This window comes from Cervus canadensis, chromosome 26, assembly GCF_019320065.1.
Source record: "Cervus canadensis isolate Bull #8, Minnesota chromosome 26, ASM1932006v1, whole genome shotgun sequence".
NCBI lineage: Eukaryota > Metazoa > Chordata > Mammalia > Artiodactyla > Cervidae > Cervus > Cervus canadensis.
In genome coordinates, this window is record NC_057411.1 from 15,188,932 (window position 1) to 15,207,641 (window position 18,710).

Consider the following 18,710-nt stretch of genomic DNA (forward strand, 5'->3'; position numbering starts at 1 on the left):
AACCACTTTTATTTGGAATTTGGAGTACATTGGGAAAATGCCATTTAAAAAAGTCTCGTTAGTAAATAATTTTATGAACACACCAATAGGGAACTACTTATGGAGACAGTGAATGACTGAGAAACACAGCAGGCTGCAGTCCATGGGGTCTCAAAAAGTAGGCACAGCTTAGTGACTGAACAACAACAAATATCAAGCTTGAAAGTTCTGATACAGTGGGTCAGTTTTTAAGAGCATCAGAGTAAATCACCAAGCTACTCCAATTTGCGTTAAGGAGATTCAGAATTGCTCTTTTACTTTTTAGTTTGTGAGCACTTAAATTTCTGATTTTTTTTTTTTTTTTGGTCTCTCCTCTATTTGCAACATTTTAGAAACTCATGTTATGGTTAATGTGGAAAAAAGTATTGTTTTCAATATATAGCTCTCTTCCTATCTGTACTAAGTTTGAAAATGGTAAAGAGAGGGCTTTAAATTTTGTAATCCCCTAATTGTTGAAAAGTCCTGAAGCTTCTTAAAGCTTACTGAAGAGTTGAATTGTGCTGTAACTTTGTTTTCTGTAATTGAAGTCGAAGAGAACCACAGACAAGACTGCATTTCGCATTAGTCAAATGGCTTGTTTTGAAACTCAAGTGGCACTCTGAAATTTTGATATTGGTTTTTCTTTCCCATGTTTAAGGCTCCTTGAATCGTCAAATAAAAAAGACTTCTGAAGTGTTAGGATGTCTTTAGGTCCTCCTGTGAACCAGCAATGCAGGTGTTTTCTTCTGGATTTTATTTCAGACATCTCTACCGCAGGACCTCTTGGCACGGGCAGCACCACCATCAGCACCACCCTTCGGACCACAACCTGGAGCCCAGGCAGGAGTACCAGCCCCTCCGTGTCAGGAAGAAGGAACCGGAGCACCAGCACCCCATCGCCAGCCGTCGAGGTGCTTAACGACATCACCACACACCTTCCATCAGCATCGCCCCAAATCCCAGCCCTGGAAGAGAGCTGTGAGGCTGTGGAAGCTCGTGAAATCATGTGGTTTAAGACGCGTCAAGGACAGATGGCGAAGCAGCCGTGCCCTGCAGGAACTATAGGTACGTGTGTCCTGCAAAACGAAGCTAAAGGTGTATTGCTACTTTGGCTTTTTGCTTTCCTGGCATTTTCTTGTCTTGTTTATTTGTTGGTGGTGGTGGTTTGGGGTTTGTTTGTTTGCTTTTTGTCACAACATATTTTAACATTTGATTACCTTCTGGACTCAGCTAAATTACAGTTGAAAGCAAAATATTTTCAGAGTTTGAGAATGCAGCCTAAAGAAGTCACAGGTGAGAATCTGCTGGTGCTATTTATGAGACCGGTAGTTCTCAGCCATGCTGTGCAGGTTCTAGGTCAAGTTTCAGCTAAGCTCCAAAGGGACTTCCCTGTGGCTCAGATGGTAAAGAATCCGCCTGCAGTGCGAGAGACCTGGGTTCAGTCCCTGGGTTGGGAAGATCCCCTGGAGGAGGGCATGACAACCCATTGCAGTAATCTTGCCTGGAGAGTCCCATGGACAGAGGAGCCTGGCAGGTTGCAGTCCATAGGGTCACAACGAGTGGGAAGACAGAGCAACTGAACGAGGCACAGCCCAAGTTCCAAAGAGCCAGCTCTTCTACACAAAAGCTCAGAGTTCAATCACTGGGCTGGTGGGCGCTAGTTCTCATGCTTGTCACCGTCAAATGTTGATTACACAAAGCTAGACGGAGGAGGCGCTAGTTCTCATGCTTATTACCATCAAATATATATTACACAAAACTAGACTGAGGACTTCTATATTAGATAATCATTGGAACTACCTATCATTTAACAAGAGAGAAGATTTAACTATCTTTTATTACCAGTCCTCATAGCTGGCCTTAATAATCAGAGGCTCTTTGTTATCAGGGATGATACTGGTAGGAGCCAACCTCCTCTTACCAAACAACCACTGGAGACATCAATCCTGTGTTGTTTTCTGTAGGGGGCAGTCAAGAACTGGATAGCTCTTTGCCCTCCACCACCACCCCCCGCCCCCCACTTTTTTTCACTGATAACAATTCATAATATCCCAAACCCAGAAATAGTTTGATTTCTTATTGTTACATATAAACCATCATAAAATTAATACTTGATACCCTGCATAAAATTTGAATTATTCTGTAAAATATGTAAATAAAATGAATAGGCAATAGATGTCATTAAACTAGCATTGTTAGGACTCTGTCTCTGGATTTTATTGATTTGATTACTTCAACAGGTTTGTCTTAACAAAGTTTCAATGTGGACACATACTTCTGAATCTCATGGTATATGAAGTGATGAGAAGACCAGAAGATGTATATTGATTTTTATAAAAGTGCACATTTAATTTTTTTCAGCAAAGTATTTAAAATTATTGTGGAATCTTCCTTCCCTTTATGAAGGGGCACAGTGTTTAGTCCCATTGTTTTCCATGGTATTGGAATCAGAAAACATTTTTAATTTCTCTAGCACTGTCCCCCTAATTTTGGACCTCAATTCCTTTATCTCTAAAAGAGAAATAATAATAGCACCAACTACTTCAGATGTTTGTTGTAGAGGTTAGTGAAGTACTTTTTCTTTGAAAGCAGTTTGCAAACTGTCAAGAACTACAGAAATATGTCGTTATTTTTCTGTGAAAATGAAGAAAGAGATTTAAAGAAAACCTAAAACCCTCCCTGCCAGGTGACTATGTTATGCTGTGGTCTTATTTTTACCCTTTTCCTGTCCCCTCTGATGATCATGTGTTCAGGTCCACACAGTCTTTTCTCACTTGAATTATTGTGATAGCTTCCTCATAGCCCCCGCATCACTCCCCGAAATTCATCCTCCATCCTGCTGCCACAGTTATCTTTCTAAAACCTAAATCAGCCCATTTGTCTCCTCTGCTTAATGGTCTTCATTGATTTTCCAGCACCCGCAGATGACAGACAAGGGCGTTTACGATCTGGCTCTGCCAGCCTTTCCAACTCCATTAAATACAACTCCCCTACCCAGCAGACCTCAATTCAGAACACTTGATTCCCAAAGACAGCATATTTTCCCTTTGCCTGGAATGCCCTTACCCATCTTGCAGACTGATTCCTTTATGACTCAGCTGCCACCTTACATCTGAAAACTCAAGCAGTAAGCCCCATGGAGGCTTATTCATCCAATTCATGAAATTATTCCCTGTACCTGGTGTAGTTGTCTGTAAATGCTTTAAAAGTACTGAGTGTTTGTTGTGTTATGTTTTTCTAATGATAGTTGATTTGCTTGCCAGGCACTGTAAATGGTACTTTAATAGTCATTACCTCCGTTCAATGATCACAATCTTATCTTCTGCTCATATGTAAAAATATCATGGACATAAAGTCATTATAAGAAAGATTGTTTGAATATTTGAAGCAGACCTATTTCTCTCATTATTTTAGGAGTATCAACTTATCTCTGCCTGGCTCCTGATGGAATCTGGGACCCCCAGGGACCAGACCTTAGCAACTGTTCTTCTCCTTGGGTCAACCATATAACACAGAAGGTAAACTATGTGACTGTCAAGGAAGGCTTTGCCAGTTCTAGATCCTCGGTTGTTGCATATAACTGCTAAAAACAAAATAGCCAATAGTTGTTTTAATTAATGGGGAAAAATTCTCCCATTTTATTTTAACTCAAGATTTCATGACAATTCTAGTATGCTGTGAGCTAATTCTAGAATTTTGTTGTTCTTAAAGGGCAAATCTGTGTATTTCCCCTAAACTGGCAGTATGGCTTATAATAGTTTTATTATTAATACAAATTTTATGGTATTCTGAACTACAGATATAAAAGTCCAAGAGGTATTATAAATCAAACAAGCAAAAGCTTCTAGTATTCATACATACAGATTTTCCTGTGGAAATAATAATTATCAAAAGAAAAAAAATCTACCTTTGGAATCTTAATCCATTTGATAAATGTTCTGTAACCTATTCATTTATCAGTGTTAAAAGTATACACATGTGTGGCAGAATCTTGCAGACTCAAATTTGCAGGGCTTATTTGGTTGCAATATGTTGAACATTTTTATTATTAATGCACTGTGGAGCTTTGAATTGATTTCATTACAAACAGAGACCAGATGTGCATTTATGCCAAAAGGGCTATGGGATGAATCCTTATTATAGCAATTTGTGTGGATTTATGCACTCCTAAAATGGAGAGTCCTTCTATAGCACATTAGCTATGCTGAGGAATTTTTGAAAGAGATTTTTCCTGAGAAATATTACAAGCAATGGCCTCACTAAAAGCCTGTCTGTGCCATTTGCTCTTTTCTCTATTTGTTTTTAACCAGGCTTATCCTCAGTAATATACTGTATAATAATCCATAAATATCTACCCAGTAGATCATTTAGCAGATGAGCCATAACTATCTATTTACCCTAAATCATGGAAGACCAGTGGTTATATTGACTCTAGTTACCCTCTTACATATGCATCTCCATACTTGTTGCTATTCATAATGATGCTTCTCCAATTTCAGTACTGTTCCTGCCACAGTTTTTATGTTCTTTGATTTTATTACAATGTAGCTCAGACCCCAGGGCAAATAACTCTTACTGGATGTGATCAGATTAAAAGATCAGTAGCATATCTCCTTACATTAGCAACTTTTAAAAAATATTCCCTACATACTTAGCCTGGGGTTAACATTAATTCAGTAATAATTCACCTGGAAAGCTGTGTTTTCATGATAATTCCTGAATATAGTTGGCATATTTCATTGCAGAAATTACTGGTGACTTTAAATGATAATATTGCTTAATTCTTTCCTTTCCTCTGCAGACCTGCTAATCTTATGACAAAAGACACAGTTCCTTGCAAAGACCAGACAGTTGTTGCCCATTTGATTTAGGGATGGAATGTTTTTATTTTCTAACAGACATGTTCCATTCTTTTGGAGGGTTTTTGTATAATCCTATAGCATCTGTAAAAATATATTAAGAGTATACAGTTTATTCCATGGTGTATATGTACCACAGCTTCCTTATCCATTCATCTGCTGATGGGCATCTAGGTTGCTTCCATGTGCTGGCTATTATAAACAGTGCTGCGATGAACATTGGGGTGCACGTGTCTCTTTCAGATCTGGTTTCCTCAGTGTGTATGCCCAGAAGTGGGATTGCTGGGTCATATGGCAGTTCTATTTCCAGTTTTTTAAGAAATCTCCACACTGTTTTCCATAGTGGCTGTACTAGTTTGCATTCCCACCAACAGTGTAAGAGGGTTCCCTTTTCTCCACACCCTCTCCAGCATTTATTGCTTGTAGACTTTTGGATAGCAGCCATCCTGACTGGCGTGTAATGGTACCTCATTGTGGTTTTGATTTGCATTTCTCTAATAATGAGTGATGTTGAGCATCTTTTCATGTGTTTGTTAGCCATCTGTATGTCTTCTTTGGAGAAATGTCTGTTTAGTTCTTTGGCCCATTTTTTGATTGGGTCATTTATTTTTCTGGAATTGAGCTGCAGGAGTTGCTTGTATATTTTTGAGATTAATCCTTTGTCTGTTTTCTTCATTTGCTATTATTTTCTCCCAATCTGAGGGCTGTCTTTTCACCTTACTTATAGTTTCCTTTGTAGTGCAAAAGCTTTTAAGTTTCATTAGGCCCCATTTGTTTAGTTTTGCTTTTATTTCCAATATTCTGGGAGGTGGGTCATAGAGGATCTTGCTGTGATTTATGTCGGAGAGTGTTTTGCCTATGTTCTCCTCTAGGAGTTTTATAGTTTCTGGTCTTACATTTAGATCTTTAATCCATTTTGAGTTTATTTTTGTGTATGGTGTTAGAAAGTGTTCTAGTTTCATTCTTTTACAAGTGGTTGACCAGTTTTCCCAGCACCACTTGTTAAAGAGCTTGTCTTTTTTCCATTGTATATCCTTGCCTCCTTTGTCAAAGATAAGGTGCTGTTAAAAAGAATTCATTTGAACCAGTCCTAATGAGATGGATGAAACTGGAGCCCCTTATACAGAGTGAAGTAAGCCAGAAAGATAAAGAACATTACAGCATACTAACGCATATATATGGAATTTAGAAAGATGGTAACGATAACCCTATATGCAAAACAGAAAAAGAGACACAGAAATACAGAACAGACTATTGAACTCTGTGGGAGAATGTGAGGGTGGGATATTTCAAAAGAACAGCATGTATACTATCTATAGTGAAACAGATCCCCAGCCCAGGTGAGATGCATGAGACAAGTGCTCGGGCCTGGTGCACTGGGAAGACCCAGAGGAATTGGGTGGAGAGGGAGGTGGGAGGGGGAATCGGGATGGGGAATACGTGTAAATCTATGGCTGATTCATATCATTGTATGACAAAACCCACTGAAATGTTGTGAAGTAATTAGCCTCCAACTAATAAAAAATTAAAAAAAAAAAAGAGTATACAGTTTAGATAGTTGAAATTTATAATACCTTAGCTAGATTACTTATAAATTTGTAGAATTGTCAAACATTTAATAGTGGGCTTTTGAGCCCTGCAAATTGACTTATGTGCTTATTGCCAGGTCAGTGTTGGAGCCGGTGTTTAATTGGGTCTACCTTAATCAAGACATCATGCTTAGCCACAACACTAGCTACACAGTGAACAGATCATGATGGCCTTTATATCCCACACCCACTTAGCTAGTCTCTCTTCACTTCTCTCCACTCTTTTCCTTGGTGTATCCATTATACCTCCAACTATTTATGCCATTCATTAAACATAATTGTAGTTGAACAGGTAACCACAAAACTCCAACACATTTAAATATTGATGTTGTAAACCTCTGAGAGAGAATCTTCATGTACTTCCCATAGTGATTTGTCTCTGTTTTCTCTCCCTCCTCCCCAAAGCATCTTCCCCAGAATTCATCCCTTTCCTCATTTCCTCCCTCAGTACCCAAGTCCCAACAGCAAATAGATGGAACCTGTGCAGAGAGTTTGTTTACAGTATTGGGGGAGCAAAGGTGAACTGCAAGGGATTGAGAGGAATCCCAGTGCTAGGAACCCGGATGGAGCTGTTCCCAACCCCAGGCCTATGGTTGCCAGATCAAAGGAATGATGGAAAATTGGTAACAGAGTGTCTTGGAGAGGAAAGATGACCTCTAGACAAGAGACGCATCCTAGCCTCAGGCAACTTTTCAGAAAAGATCTAGGGGAATAAATATTCTGATCTCACCCACCCCCACCCCTCTTACCTGGCCTCACCTGCCCGGCCTCCCCACTAGCCAAACCCACACAAAAGCCAGAGGGAGAGATGTTGTCTTCATCATATCATGTAAGTCCATTTCCTAAGACAGAAAAGGATGGAGGAGGATGGGAAGGGTCTTCCCCGACTAAGAAATGGAAGGTATCCAGCAGAGTTCAGTTTTTCTTCACTCCTCTCACCCCTCCTCCCTTTCCCAGCCCCCTCTTCCTCTCTTTACTGCCTCTCTCTTCCCACCTTCCTTTCTCTTGCTCCATCCTCTTTCCTCTGCTCTGACCTCCTCATTTTTCTTATGTTTTATGCCATGTTGAAAAACTTAAAGTGAAATAGGTATCTGATTTATTCCTCCCCTCCTCCACTCTCTGTAGTTCTGAGAATTTTTAAAGTAGAGGAACACTGTTTACCCCCAATAACAGTATAGATGGGGTGAGGGGGGGAGAGGGAGTGATTCTCTCATTTCAACAGTATATTCAGTTTCCCCTACCCAAGTTTGTGGGTACTGCTGTAGATTGCAAATATGCATAAATAAATGGATCACAATGCTTACTTTAGTTGGAAAAAGCAAACATTATCATTTTTCTTAAGAAATGAGTTGTGTTTTTCCTCCTGCAGTCAGGCAAGGAGGGAAAAATCAAGCACAGAATCTTGATGGTTTTGTGATTCACAAATGAAGTCAGGCCACTTATATATTGGTGAAATGATAGATTAAATTTTGAGTGGTATTATAGAGTAGATTACATTTCACTAGAGAAAATATAAGCCTTTAAAGTCAGAGAAATTTGTTAAACACTGGCCATAATACTTTCATAATCGTGAGATTTAATAAAAAGCCAAATTTGTGTAGAAAAGAAAAGGAAAATTTACCTCAGCAGCAACGGGGGAGTGTAGAGGCAGAGAAGGAAGGAGAAATTGGTAGGTGAGTGGATAAATAGATGGGCAGGTGGACAGAACGGTAGATACAAAGATAAATAGATGATTGGATAAAAAGATTAGATAGTGAAGCTGAGTACATGTCTTCAAATTAATGTTTTAAAAACATTTTCCTGTTTATGGAAGCCAACAAATTAGTTTAGAGCTCTGCTTTCTCAGATACATGTGATGAAATATCTGATTTTCTCACCTTTCTCAAAGACTTTTCACTGAAATCATAATCTCTGGCTTTAGTTTGACCTGTAGCTTGAACTGAAGTTTTCAAAAAGTTTATATTTTCTATTTTTGCATATCTGTAAAGAATTCATTGCACTTTATAATCCCTCGTACCTTTTTTTAAATTGAAAACTGTGAAATTCTAATTGTGAAGACCCTCCATATTTATAATATTTACATGTAAAATGAGATCTGCTTCCTACTTCATTAACTGGTCCAAGTATTATATGAAAAAGAAACACCTGAATTGTTAGTGGGAAATAGTCTTTCTGTTTCTAGCAAACTAAAGTATCTTTTCTTTTGTCTGCACACAAGTTACTGACAGATTTTGAGATAATGTAAGGTTCTTCCTGCATTTTCTAAAGAAGGATGTGTAGATCTAGAAATGGTAATGCTGTTTTATATTATGTGCTTGCTAAGTTGCTTCAATAGTGTCCAATTCTGTGCAACCCTATAGACTGTAGCCCCACAGGCTTCTGTCCGTGGAGATTCTCCAGGCAAGAATACTGGAGTGGGTCGCCAGGCCCTTCTCCAGGGGATCTTCTTGACCTAGGGATGGAACTAACATCTCTTACGTCGCCTGCACTGGCGAGGTCTTTACCACTAGCACAACCTGGGAACCCCTTTACAGTACGAAATAAGCCAGCTGTTTGTTCTGGAACTATGGTTGAAGCCTGCCACCCAGATCTTAATTTTACCATTCTTTTAGCACCCATAGATCTACTATGGAATAAAAGTAAATTGCTTATTAATTTTATCAGAGATTTGTGGCATTTCCACATCTTGAAGCTTAACTAGCTTACATTCAGTTGTAAGGTAGAGGCATTTTATTGTCTATAAACCCACTTGACTCAGATTCATAAAAAAATAGGTAGATCTTTCAAAGAAATGGTAGCTTTGTACTTAAACACTGAAACTCCTCCATGAATTGTTTTGCCACCTTATTAATGTTTGATGCAATAAATCCCATGAAATGTCAAAGCTTATTTCAAATAAAACTGTTTTTTCTTGTGTCACAATTTGAAATGCAAATAGTATCCATCTCTGTCATAATTATTATCCTTAACTACAGCGGCAGGGTTTCCCCTCCCCTATTCAAGCTCTAGGTATAATCCCACCATTTCAATACAGGCATTAATTTACTAATCCTCACAAAACTTATAAGATTTCTCAGTATGCATGTACTTATTTCTGAGGGATAATTTTAGCAGAATTTATTAAAAGGATTGTTAGACATTGTAATGATGTCTTTAAGCTAGAATAAGCGAAATAACTATTTCAGTCTTGCTTCTTTGCACAGAAGACTTGAGGTAGATGTAAGATATGTGTACATTTTTGTATGGAAATAGGATAATAATACCTGTGGTGAGTGAAATAAATAGGACAATCAGAAAAAAAGAGTAGCTTCTGGATGCCACTGGAAAGAATATGTTTAAAGCAGGCCTGGTCTGGAGAGGCAAACTTTGAACTGAGCTTGAACCTTAAAGTCATCGTCTCTATCAGTCAGCCAGTTCAGTCGCTCAGTTGTGTATGACCCTTTGCAACCCCATGGACTGCAGCACACCAGGCCTCCCTGTCCATCACCAACTCCCAGAGTTTACTCAAACTCATGCCCATTGAGTTGGTGATGCCATCCAAACATTTCTTGCTCTGTCATCCCCTTCTCCTCCCGCCTTCAATCTTTCCCAATATCAGGTCTTTTCAAATGAGTCAGCTCTTTGCATCAGGTGGCCAAAGTATTGGAGTTTCAGCTTCAACTTTGGTCTTTCCAATGAACATTCAGGACTGATTTCCTTTAGGATAAACTGGTTGGATCTCCTTGCAGTCCAAAGGACTCTCAAGAGTCTTCTCCAACACCACAGTTCAAAAGCATCAATTCTTCGGCACTCAACTTTCCCTATAGTCCAACTCTGACATCCATATATGACTACTGGAAAAACCAAAGCATTGATTGGATGGACCTTTGCTGGCAAAGTAATGTCTCTGCTTTTTAATATGGTATCTAGGTTGGTCATAACTTTTCTACCAAGGAGCAAGCGTCTTTTAATGTCATGGCTGCAGTCAACATCTGCAGTGATTTTGGAGCCCCCAAAAATAAAGTCAGGCACTGTTTCCCCATCTATTTGCCATGAAGTGATGGGACCAGATGCCAGGATCTTTGTTTTCTGAATGTTGAGCTTTCAGCCAACTTTTTCATTCTTCTCTTTCACTTTCATCAAGAGGCTTTTTAGTTCTTCTTCACTTTCTGCCAGAAGGGTGGTGTCATCTGCATATCTGAAGTTATTGATATTTCTCCTGGCAAACTTGATTCCAGCTTGTGCTTCTTCCAGCCAAGCATTTCTCATGATATACTCTGCATATAAGTTAAATAAGCAGGGTGACAATATACAGCCTTGACGTACTCCGTTCCCAATTTGGAATCAGTCTGTTGTTCCATGTCTAGTTCTAACTGTTGCTTCCTGACCTGCATACAGATTTCTCAAGAGGCAAGTCAGGTGGTCTGATATTCGCATCTCTTTCAGAATTTTCCACAGTTTATTGTGATCCACACAGTCAAAGGCTTTGGCATAGTCAATAAAGCAGAAATAGATGTTTCTGTGGAACTCTCTTGCTTTTTCGATGATCCTGTGGATGTTGGCAATTTGATCTCTGGTTCCTCTGCCTTTTCGAAAACCAGCTTGAACATCTGGAAGTTCAAGGTTCATGTATTGTTGAAGCCTGGCTTGGAGAATTTTGAGCATTACTTTACTAGCATGTGAGATGAGTGCAGTTGTGCGTTAATTTGAGCTTTCTTTGGCATCGCCTTTCTTAGGGATTGGAATGAAAACTGACCTTTTCCAGTTCCATGGCCACTGTTGAGTTTTCCAAATTTGCTGGCATATTGAGTGCAGCACTTTCACAGCATCATCTTTTCGAATTTGAAATAGCTCAACTGGAATTCCTTCACCTCCACTAGCTTTGTTCGTAGTAATGCTTTCTAAGGCCCACTTGACTTCACATTCCAGGATGTCTGGCTCTAGGTGACTGATCACACCATCATGATTATCTGGGCCATGAAGATCTTTTTTGTACAGTTCTTCTGTGTTCTTGCCACTTCTTCTTAATATCTTCTGCTTCTGTTAGGTCCCTACCATTTCTGTCCTTTATTGAGCCCATGTTTGCATGAAATGTTCCCTTGGTATCTCTAATTTTCTTGAAGAGATCTCTAGTCTTTCCCATTCTATTGTTTTCCTCTATTTCTTTGCACTGATCACTGAGGAAGGCTTTCTTATCTCTCCTTGCTATTCTTTGGAACTCTGCATTCAAATGGAAATATCTTTCCTTTTCTCCTTTGGTTTTTGCTTCTCTTCTTCTCACAACTATTTGTAAGGCCTCCTCAGAAAGCCATTTTGCTTTTTTGCATTTCTCTTTCTTGGTTGCTCCCTGTCTCCTGTACAATGTCCCAAACTTCCATCCATATTTCATCAGGCACTCTGTCTATCAGATCTAGTCCCTTAAATCTATTTCTCCCTTCGACTGCATAATTGTTAGGGATTTGATTTAGGTCACACCTGAATGGTCTAGTCGTTTTCCCTACTTTCTTCAATTGAAGTCTGAATTTGGCAAGAGGGAGTTCATGATCTGAGCCACAGTCAGCTCCGGGTCGTTTTTGCTGACTGTATAGAGCTTTTCCACCTTTGGCTGCAAAGAATAGTAGCTGTGGGAGAATCCAACTGATGGCACCACTGCCATTAACAAGAAGCCTGGAAATGAGTCTTGGTGCCTCCCTCTCATTCCTCTCACACATCCAATCAGAGAGTAAGCCTATCTGTACTTATAAATCTCTCCCAAAAAGGCCACTCTTCATTTTCCCTGCTGCTCCAATCCTAATCCACAGCAGCTTTTTCTACTGTGTTAGCTTCATAGTACGTCCCCTTTCACTCACTCCTGAAACCTCTAATCCATTCCACTGAGTTTCATTCCAAACATAAGCCTGACCAGACCACTCCTATTTAGACTCTTTAATACCATCACATTGCTCTTAGCACAATTTCCCAAAATCGTCATCCTGACTTCCAAGTGCTACCACTGTTCTGCTCCTGCTCATCTCTCCAGCTGCCTGAAGCCCAGACACAAGTCCCCTTCGTGCAGGACCCTTAAGTCTCCCTGCACCTCTTTCCTCAAAGCTTCTCTCTCTGCCTAGAAGCCCCTCTCCTCATCCCAACCTAATATTCTCTTTTCTATTTCTTCTCAAATTAAACATCCTTTCTCAGAGAAGCATTTCCTAAATTATTCCCTAACTTCAAACACCAGGCTAAACTGCCTTTAGGGCTTCCCTGGTGGTTCAGTGGTTAAGAATCCACCTTGCAATGCAAGAGACACCTGTTCAATTCCTGGTCCGAGAAGGTCCCACCTGTATCAGGGCAGTTGCGCCCATGTGCCACAACTAGCGAGCCAGCACTCGGGCTCCTGTGAGCTGCAACTAGTGAGCCCACGCGTCACAACTACTGAAGCCTGATCACCCTAGATCCCGTGCTCCACAAGGGAGGTGACCACAAGGAGAAGCCCGTACACTGCAACCAGAGAGAGTCCAGAAGCAGCAACGAAAACCCAGCACTGCAAAAAATAAACAAATATTTAAAAAAATTAAAAACGAAGCTGCCTTTAAATTTGATCCACTGCACTGGGATTCTGGATTGAATTCAAAAAAATTAAAGTTAAATAATTGTGCAGTTAACTTATTAATAGCTCTTCCTAGATCCTATTATGGGAAACCAGTTTACTTTCCATTTTATCCCCAGATGTTAGTATAGTGTTATTCATAGAATTTCAAATTGTGGTTAAATAACAAATGGACATATAGAATGATAGAACAGTTTTTGAAATTATAAATAAAGATTTTTTATTCTTAAAAACTGTATATATATATATATGTATAACTATATATATATATATATGTACATGTATACATATACACAATTTATGCTATGTGGGTAGCAGATTGAATTCTGAAGGTATAAATTTTTTTTTAAATTTCTTTTCCACTTTTAGTACCCTGTCTTCCCAAACTATGGTTATTCTAGACTTCACTTATTTATATAGCATCCTCTTGGCTCTCTCCCTACTAGTCCCCATCAGAATTTTATCTTACCAGGTCACCCTCAACTTGTCTTTTAACTTTCAACTTATTTGATATTTTCTGTTGCTTTCTTACCTAGTTCCAGGTCTTTATTACCCCTGTACTATATTCCCATAACACCTCACAGACATTATCTTATAACTGCATTTTTGAATTAATACTATCTGCTTTTATGTACCCCGCATACCAAGCAGTAGAATATGAGCTTCCTGAATGTGAGCAAAACTGCATATAACATTTGACTTTACTTGTTTAGGAAATAACAAGTGTCCAAATGATTGTTAGATGAATGAAATAATTTTTTAATATTCTTTAATTTTAAAATATTTTTTAATTTTTTAATATTACTACTACAATTTCTTCAATTTTAAGAAGACGGGATCATAATAAATAGTTGTATCTAATTTTATTTTTCTTTAAATATGGTTTTCACATTTTTATTTTAAACATTTTTTTATAACTTATCTATACTTTAGTTTGTTTTTTTTCTGTTGCAGCTTTCTTGTTGGTGAACTTTGAGTTCCAGACTTCTTTTGTAGAATTGATTTGATTTATTCTTCATAAATAAATACTTCTTGAATGCTAAAACATAATAACTATTTTTAAGATAAGTTACTGATGATTTTTGTACTTGACTCACCATTTACAACAACACACTATCTGTCATTGACACGTACATTGGCAACATCATTATCTTTTATGTTGAAAACAGTTATATTTTGACTTGTCATCTATATTTTCAGCTTTTTCATTACTGTATTTTAAAAAAATTTAAATTTTTATATTAGGAATTAAATAGGCCTTCTTTTTTATCTTATCATGTCCTATCCCAATATTATAATAATTAATACTGAAAACAACATTTGTACAACTACCCAGAACAAGAAAAATAAATTGAATTGAAATATGAAAATACCTATTATTTTCTTCTGTTTGTTAAGTAATTTTTCTTTTTATAATGTTCCCTGATAGCTGTAATGAAAGTCAGTAGTTGCATCTTTAGTTTTGAAGATAATGTGTTAAAGGAAGTCTATTACTTATTCCAGTAGATGCCAGCCTTTTTCCAAAAAGGCTCATTTAATTGAATCACAAGACTCCAGAGGTCCATATGCCTTGACATTTTCTCATAGAAAAAGTACTATGTGGTAATAAAGACATAGAAGAAAACAATAGAATAATAATGATAATGATAACAATGGTAATAAAACAATTACACAAGAGCACAATGCTTAACAAAGTAAAACAATAGTAATTTCACAGCTATGTTCATTTTTATGAGAATAGCATAGGTGCAACACGATAGCAAATGCAAGACTCTGTGCATGGTGCGCTGATTAAAAGAATATTCCTTTGGAATATTATAGGAACTCCAGCCATCTGGATACTCGTGTGCACAGGGGTTTTGTAACATTGTTAAGTAATCGTATCAGCTGTTCAGACTTAATTGATGGAATGCTGAATCTGAACACTTTGTGAATACTAGCATTTCACCAATTTAATTAATGAATACTGAATTTTATAAATCATTAAGTGAGTTAATAGATTACTAGTAAATAGCTCAAAATTGTATATAATGATTAAATATATGGATTATAATCACATTTATGTCACTTTGTGAGCACTTCAAAGTACTTTCATGATCCATCACTGGGTCATGAATGCTACTTTGATCTACATTGACTTTGTTACACATTTATCCTTGAACCTTATAATGTACTCCATTTGGTCTTACAAGTATCTTTCTTTTTCAGGCCCTGATGATATTTTACAAATTCAATAAATTTAGTGTGGGTGTTTTTCTTTTTTCATTTTAAAGGTTTTTAAAAAGTACCAATTAAGCATATAATACTTTAATATATTCTTCTTACTATATATTTTCTTGTAAAATTTAAGCATTGAACAAAATGATTCTTTCAATTTCCATCTTTCAATTTTGTCCTGTGTTTAAACATGCATATATATATATATAAACACACAAAATATCTACATATAATATTTATTTTTCATAGCACATTTATATGCTGCTCAAGTAGTATTCATATTTCACAAATACTATGCCTATATATATTAGTATATTTATGATTTTTATACTTGCATTTATTTTAAGTCAATATTGCATGTTGAAGATTGATGTTAACAATATTTTTCTCTTTATTACAAAGCTGTTGTATAGTATTCCACAATTTTTATATATATGTCCAGTTTTGCACAGACATAACCCATTTTGTTTTCTATTATAAGCAAGCTGGAATGAATATCTTTGAACATTTCCCTTTCGTAACAGTGAGATTATTTTTTTATGGCTGATAGTGATAAGAAAAATCTGTCTTATACAGTCTGCACATTTCAGAGTTTAATAGACACTATAATTTACATAGGAAGTATACAAATATACACATCCAGTAGTAGTTTATGATTGTCATATACATTTATACAAATCTTTGCCAACACTTGGTTACTAAACTTTTTTTGCATATTTGAATTAGGATTTTCTATAAAGTTAACAATGTGATTGTTAACAATTTAGGTATTCCAATTGCTCCAATTTATTCATTTATTTCTTTAACATTTAGTCCTGCTACAAACATATTAAGTATCCCTGCATAAATAGTGGTAACCAGTTTGACTGAGTTTTTTATTGTACCCCTTACAACTTTCTGAATATCGATTAGGAAGATGGCCTTACAACGAGAGGCCCTTTCTGTTTGTGATCCTAAATTCTGTATCAGACTGTTAAAAACAGAAAAAGAGAAGAAAAGAAAATCTTCTAAATAATGACACTTTTGTATAAGTAATAATAGGGCAGGCTAAAATTAGGAAAGATATATGCCAAACCATTAATAATCTCTAGAAAGTGGGAATGTATAGGGTCAAAAGAAGAGACACTCATTATTTTTGCATTGCACACCTATATCTATATTGCATAAATGTGTTATAATTGTACTTTAGTTTAATTTTAAAAAAGATAAAGGACATGATAACTTGGAAAATTACACTTATTTACCTTTTTTTTTTAAAGTTTCACAGGCCTTCCTTTCAAATTGATATATATGCCTATCTTCTTATTACCCAGAGCTGTCAAATTTGTTCAAGTGATCTTAGGATATAAGTTTTATCTCTTTTAACATCTTTGGATTGTTGACAATTTGAACAATTCTTATAGAATATACTTAAAGGATCAGCACGTAGTTTTAGAGAAGGAAAGTGCTAGAAGCTAAGCAATAGTTTGCTACCAAGTACATGGGGGGTGAAATCTCTTACTTAGTAAGAAGATGAAGACCATTTTAAAAAGCAGAGTTTTTATTTGGAATTACATTTTCTCACAGTTTAGCAGACTGAGTATTCGTTGTGAACTAAGTGTTAAAGTAGGCATAATGGAAAATTTGTGTTGTTCTCTGAGAACACAGTTGTTCACAACACAAACTCATCAGTGTCCAATTTAGAAATGCATAGAGAAAAATCACTGGGGAAACCTTAGACTTAACCCCTCAGATGAGTAAAGAGAGAATCATTTCTAGAAGTTAAGAGTCCTCAAGAGGAGTTTCCTAAAAGCATGATTTTCAAGTTAGCTGGTAAGGAAAATAATGGATTAGCAGGAAAACTCAGGGAATGTGTACCAAATAAAGAGGGAGTTTAATAACTTACTCACCTCAATGATTATAACATGCAAAGACAATTGTCCAAAGAAACCAATAAAATTACTTAAGATCTCTTTCCTTTTTGTTCTGTTTTTAAAACTGTAGTTGAAATCTGGAGAGACAGCTGCCAACATTGCTAGAGAACTGGCTGAACAGACAAGAAATCATTTGAATGCTGGAGATATCACTTATTCTGTCCGGGCCATGGATCAGCTGGTAGGCCTCCTAGATGTACAGCTCCGGAACTTGACTCCAGGTGGAAAAGATAGTGCTGCCCGAAGTTTGAACAAGGTAAGGACCTTAGTTACATGCATCTTTAAAGTTGTAGTAAAAGCAGTGAGACTTCCCTGATTAATTTCTCTCTTTCCATAAAATCAGATCATTCTAAAGAAAATTGCTAGCTATATTCAATTCACTTCACTGTCTTATTATAATAATGACCTTCTTTGACTTTCAATCTAAGGAACAATAAATGATAATCTCTTTGCATATATTTTGAATTATAATTCTGTTTTCTGTAGAATTCTTTCTGGATGCTAAATTCTGACATGGTTAATATAGATAAATGCCACTTCTTTTGTTTCTTTTTTTTTCCCTTTCAAGCCTTTATGTTAATATGATTAATAGTAAAACAAATGTCTAATCAATAAGGAGAAATTTAGAAAATGGCAATGAGAAAGGATATTAATAATACATTATAGATTTTTAAAAAAAATAATTTAACCCAATTCTTATTACATTTAAAAGCTCACTGGACAAAGTATTTGTTTTAATTTTCCTTTTGATTTTTAAGTAACTTATTTTGCATCACTACCATCATAACTTAATAGGTTTTAATGTATTTCAGCAACTTTGAATTGTAAGTAATAAAAATATTTTTAAATTTTAAGGGATTTTATGTGTTTTATAGTTATAAATCTACAATATATTTTTATATACATTATATACACATATGTAAACATTATGTATATAACTTATACAGATATAAGTGTTGTATTTACTTAAGTGTATAAAATATGTTTTATATATATTTATAAGGAGTATCATTTATGTAACACAATTTCACATTGTGAAAAGATAATAGAATCGCTGCCATTAGATAACATATATTCTCTTAATGGCATTTTTGTAACAAAGATGATCAGTTATTGAAACTGGATTTTAAGGCCTTAAATATCAGGGATAATCCTAATATCAGGGATATGTCAAACAGCAAGATTTTGGCAGCAACAGACTAATATAATGTATGGAATTCACTGAATGAATATTCCCCTTTAGAATGAAAAATAACTTTACAGAGTGGTCTTTGTTATGTTTATTTCTTTTCTGTCTTATTTGACTAAGTGTCTCATGAGATGGAAGACACTTTTTAAATGATGATTCTTTGACATTAAAGAAAAAAAAAGCTGGGTATTTTATCTAGCAGTTTTTTCTGCAACTTCATCCTCAGAAAATAGATTCAGTAGTTCTATCAGTTAGATAGAATTTATTACTAAGGGTTTTTTTTTTTTTTTTTGGTTATTTTCATGCTGAGTGAAAAGGAGTTATTTTTGTCACTCATATCCATGATACATCTCAGCCCAG

The 18,710-nt window shown here is 36.4% G+C and overlaps 1 protein-coding gene across 14 annotated transcripts in view; it reads left to right on the forward strand.

The window, feature by feature from the left end:
* ADGRL3 (adhesion G protein-coupled receptor L3) overlaps positions 1–18,710 on the forward strand; it is a 709,244-nt gene that overhangs the window by 525,328 nt on the left and 165,206 nt on the right. For 10 of the 14 annotated variants that reach the window (XM_043447764.1, XM_043447769.1, XM_043447767.1 and 7 more), the window contains 3 exons: positions 781–1,083; positions 3,433–3,536; positions 17,232–17,417. In XM_043447764.1, the coding sequence (XP_043303699.1) occupies positions 781–1,083; positions 3,433–3,536; positions 17,232–17,417 (593 nt within the window). The remainder of the gene's footprint in view (positions 1–780; positions 1,084–3,432; positions 3,537–17,231; positions 17,418–18,710) is intronic. The other 4 variants (XM_043447765.1, XM_043447772.1, XM_043447768.1 and 1 more) reach the window with 1 other exon arrangement.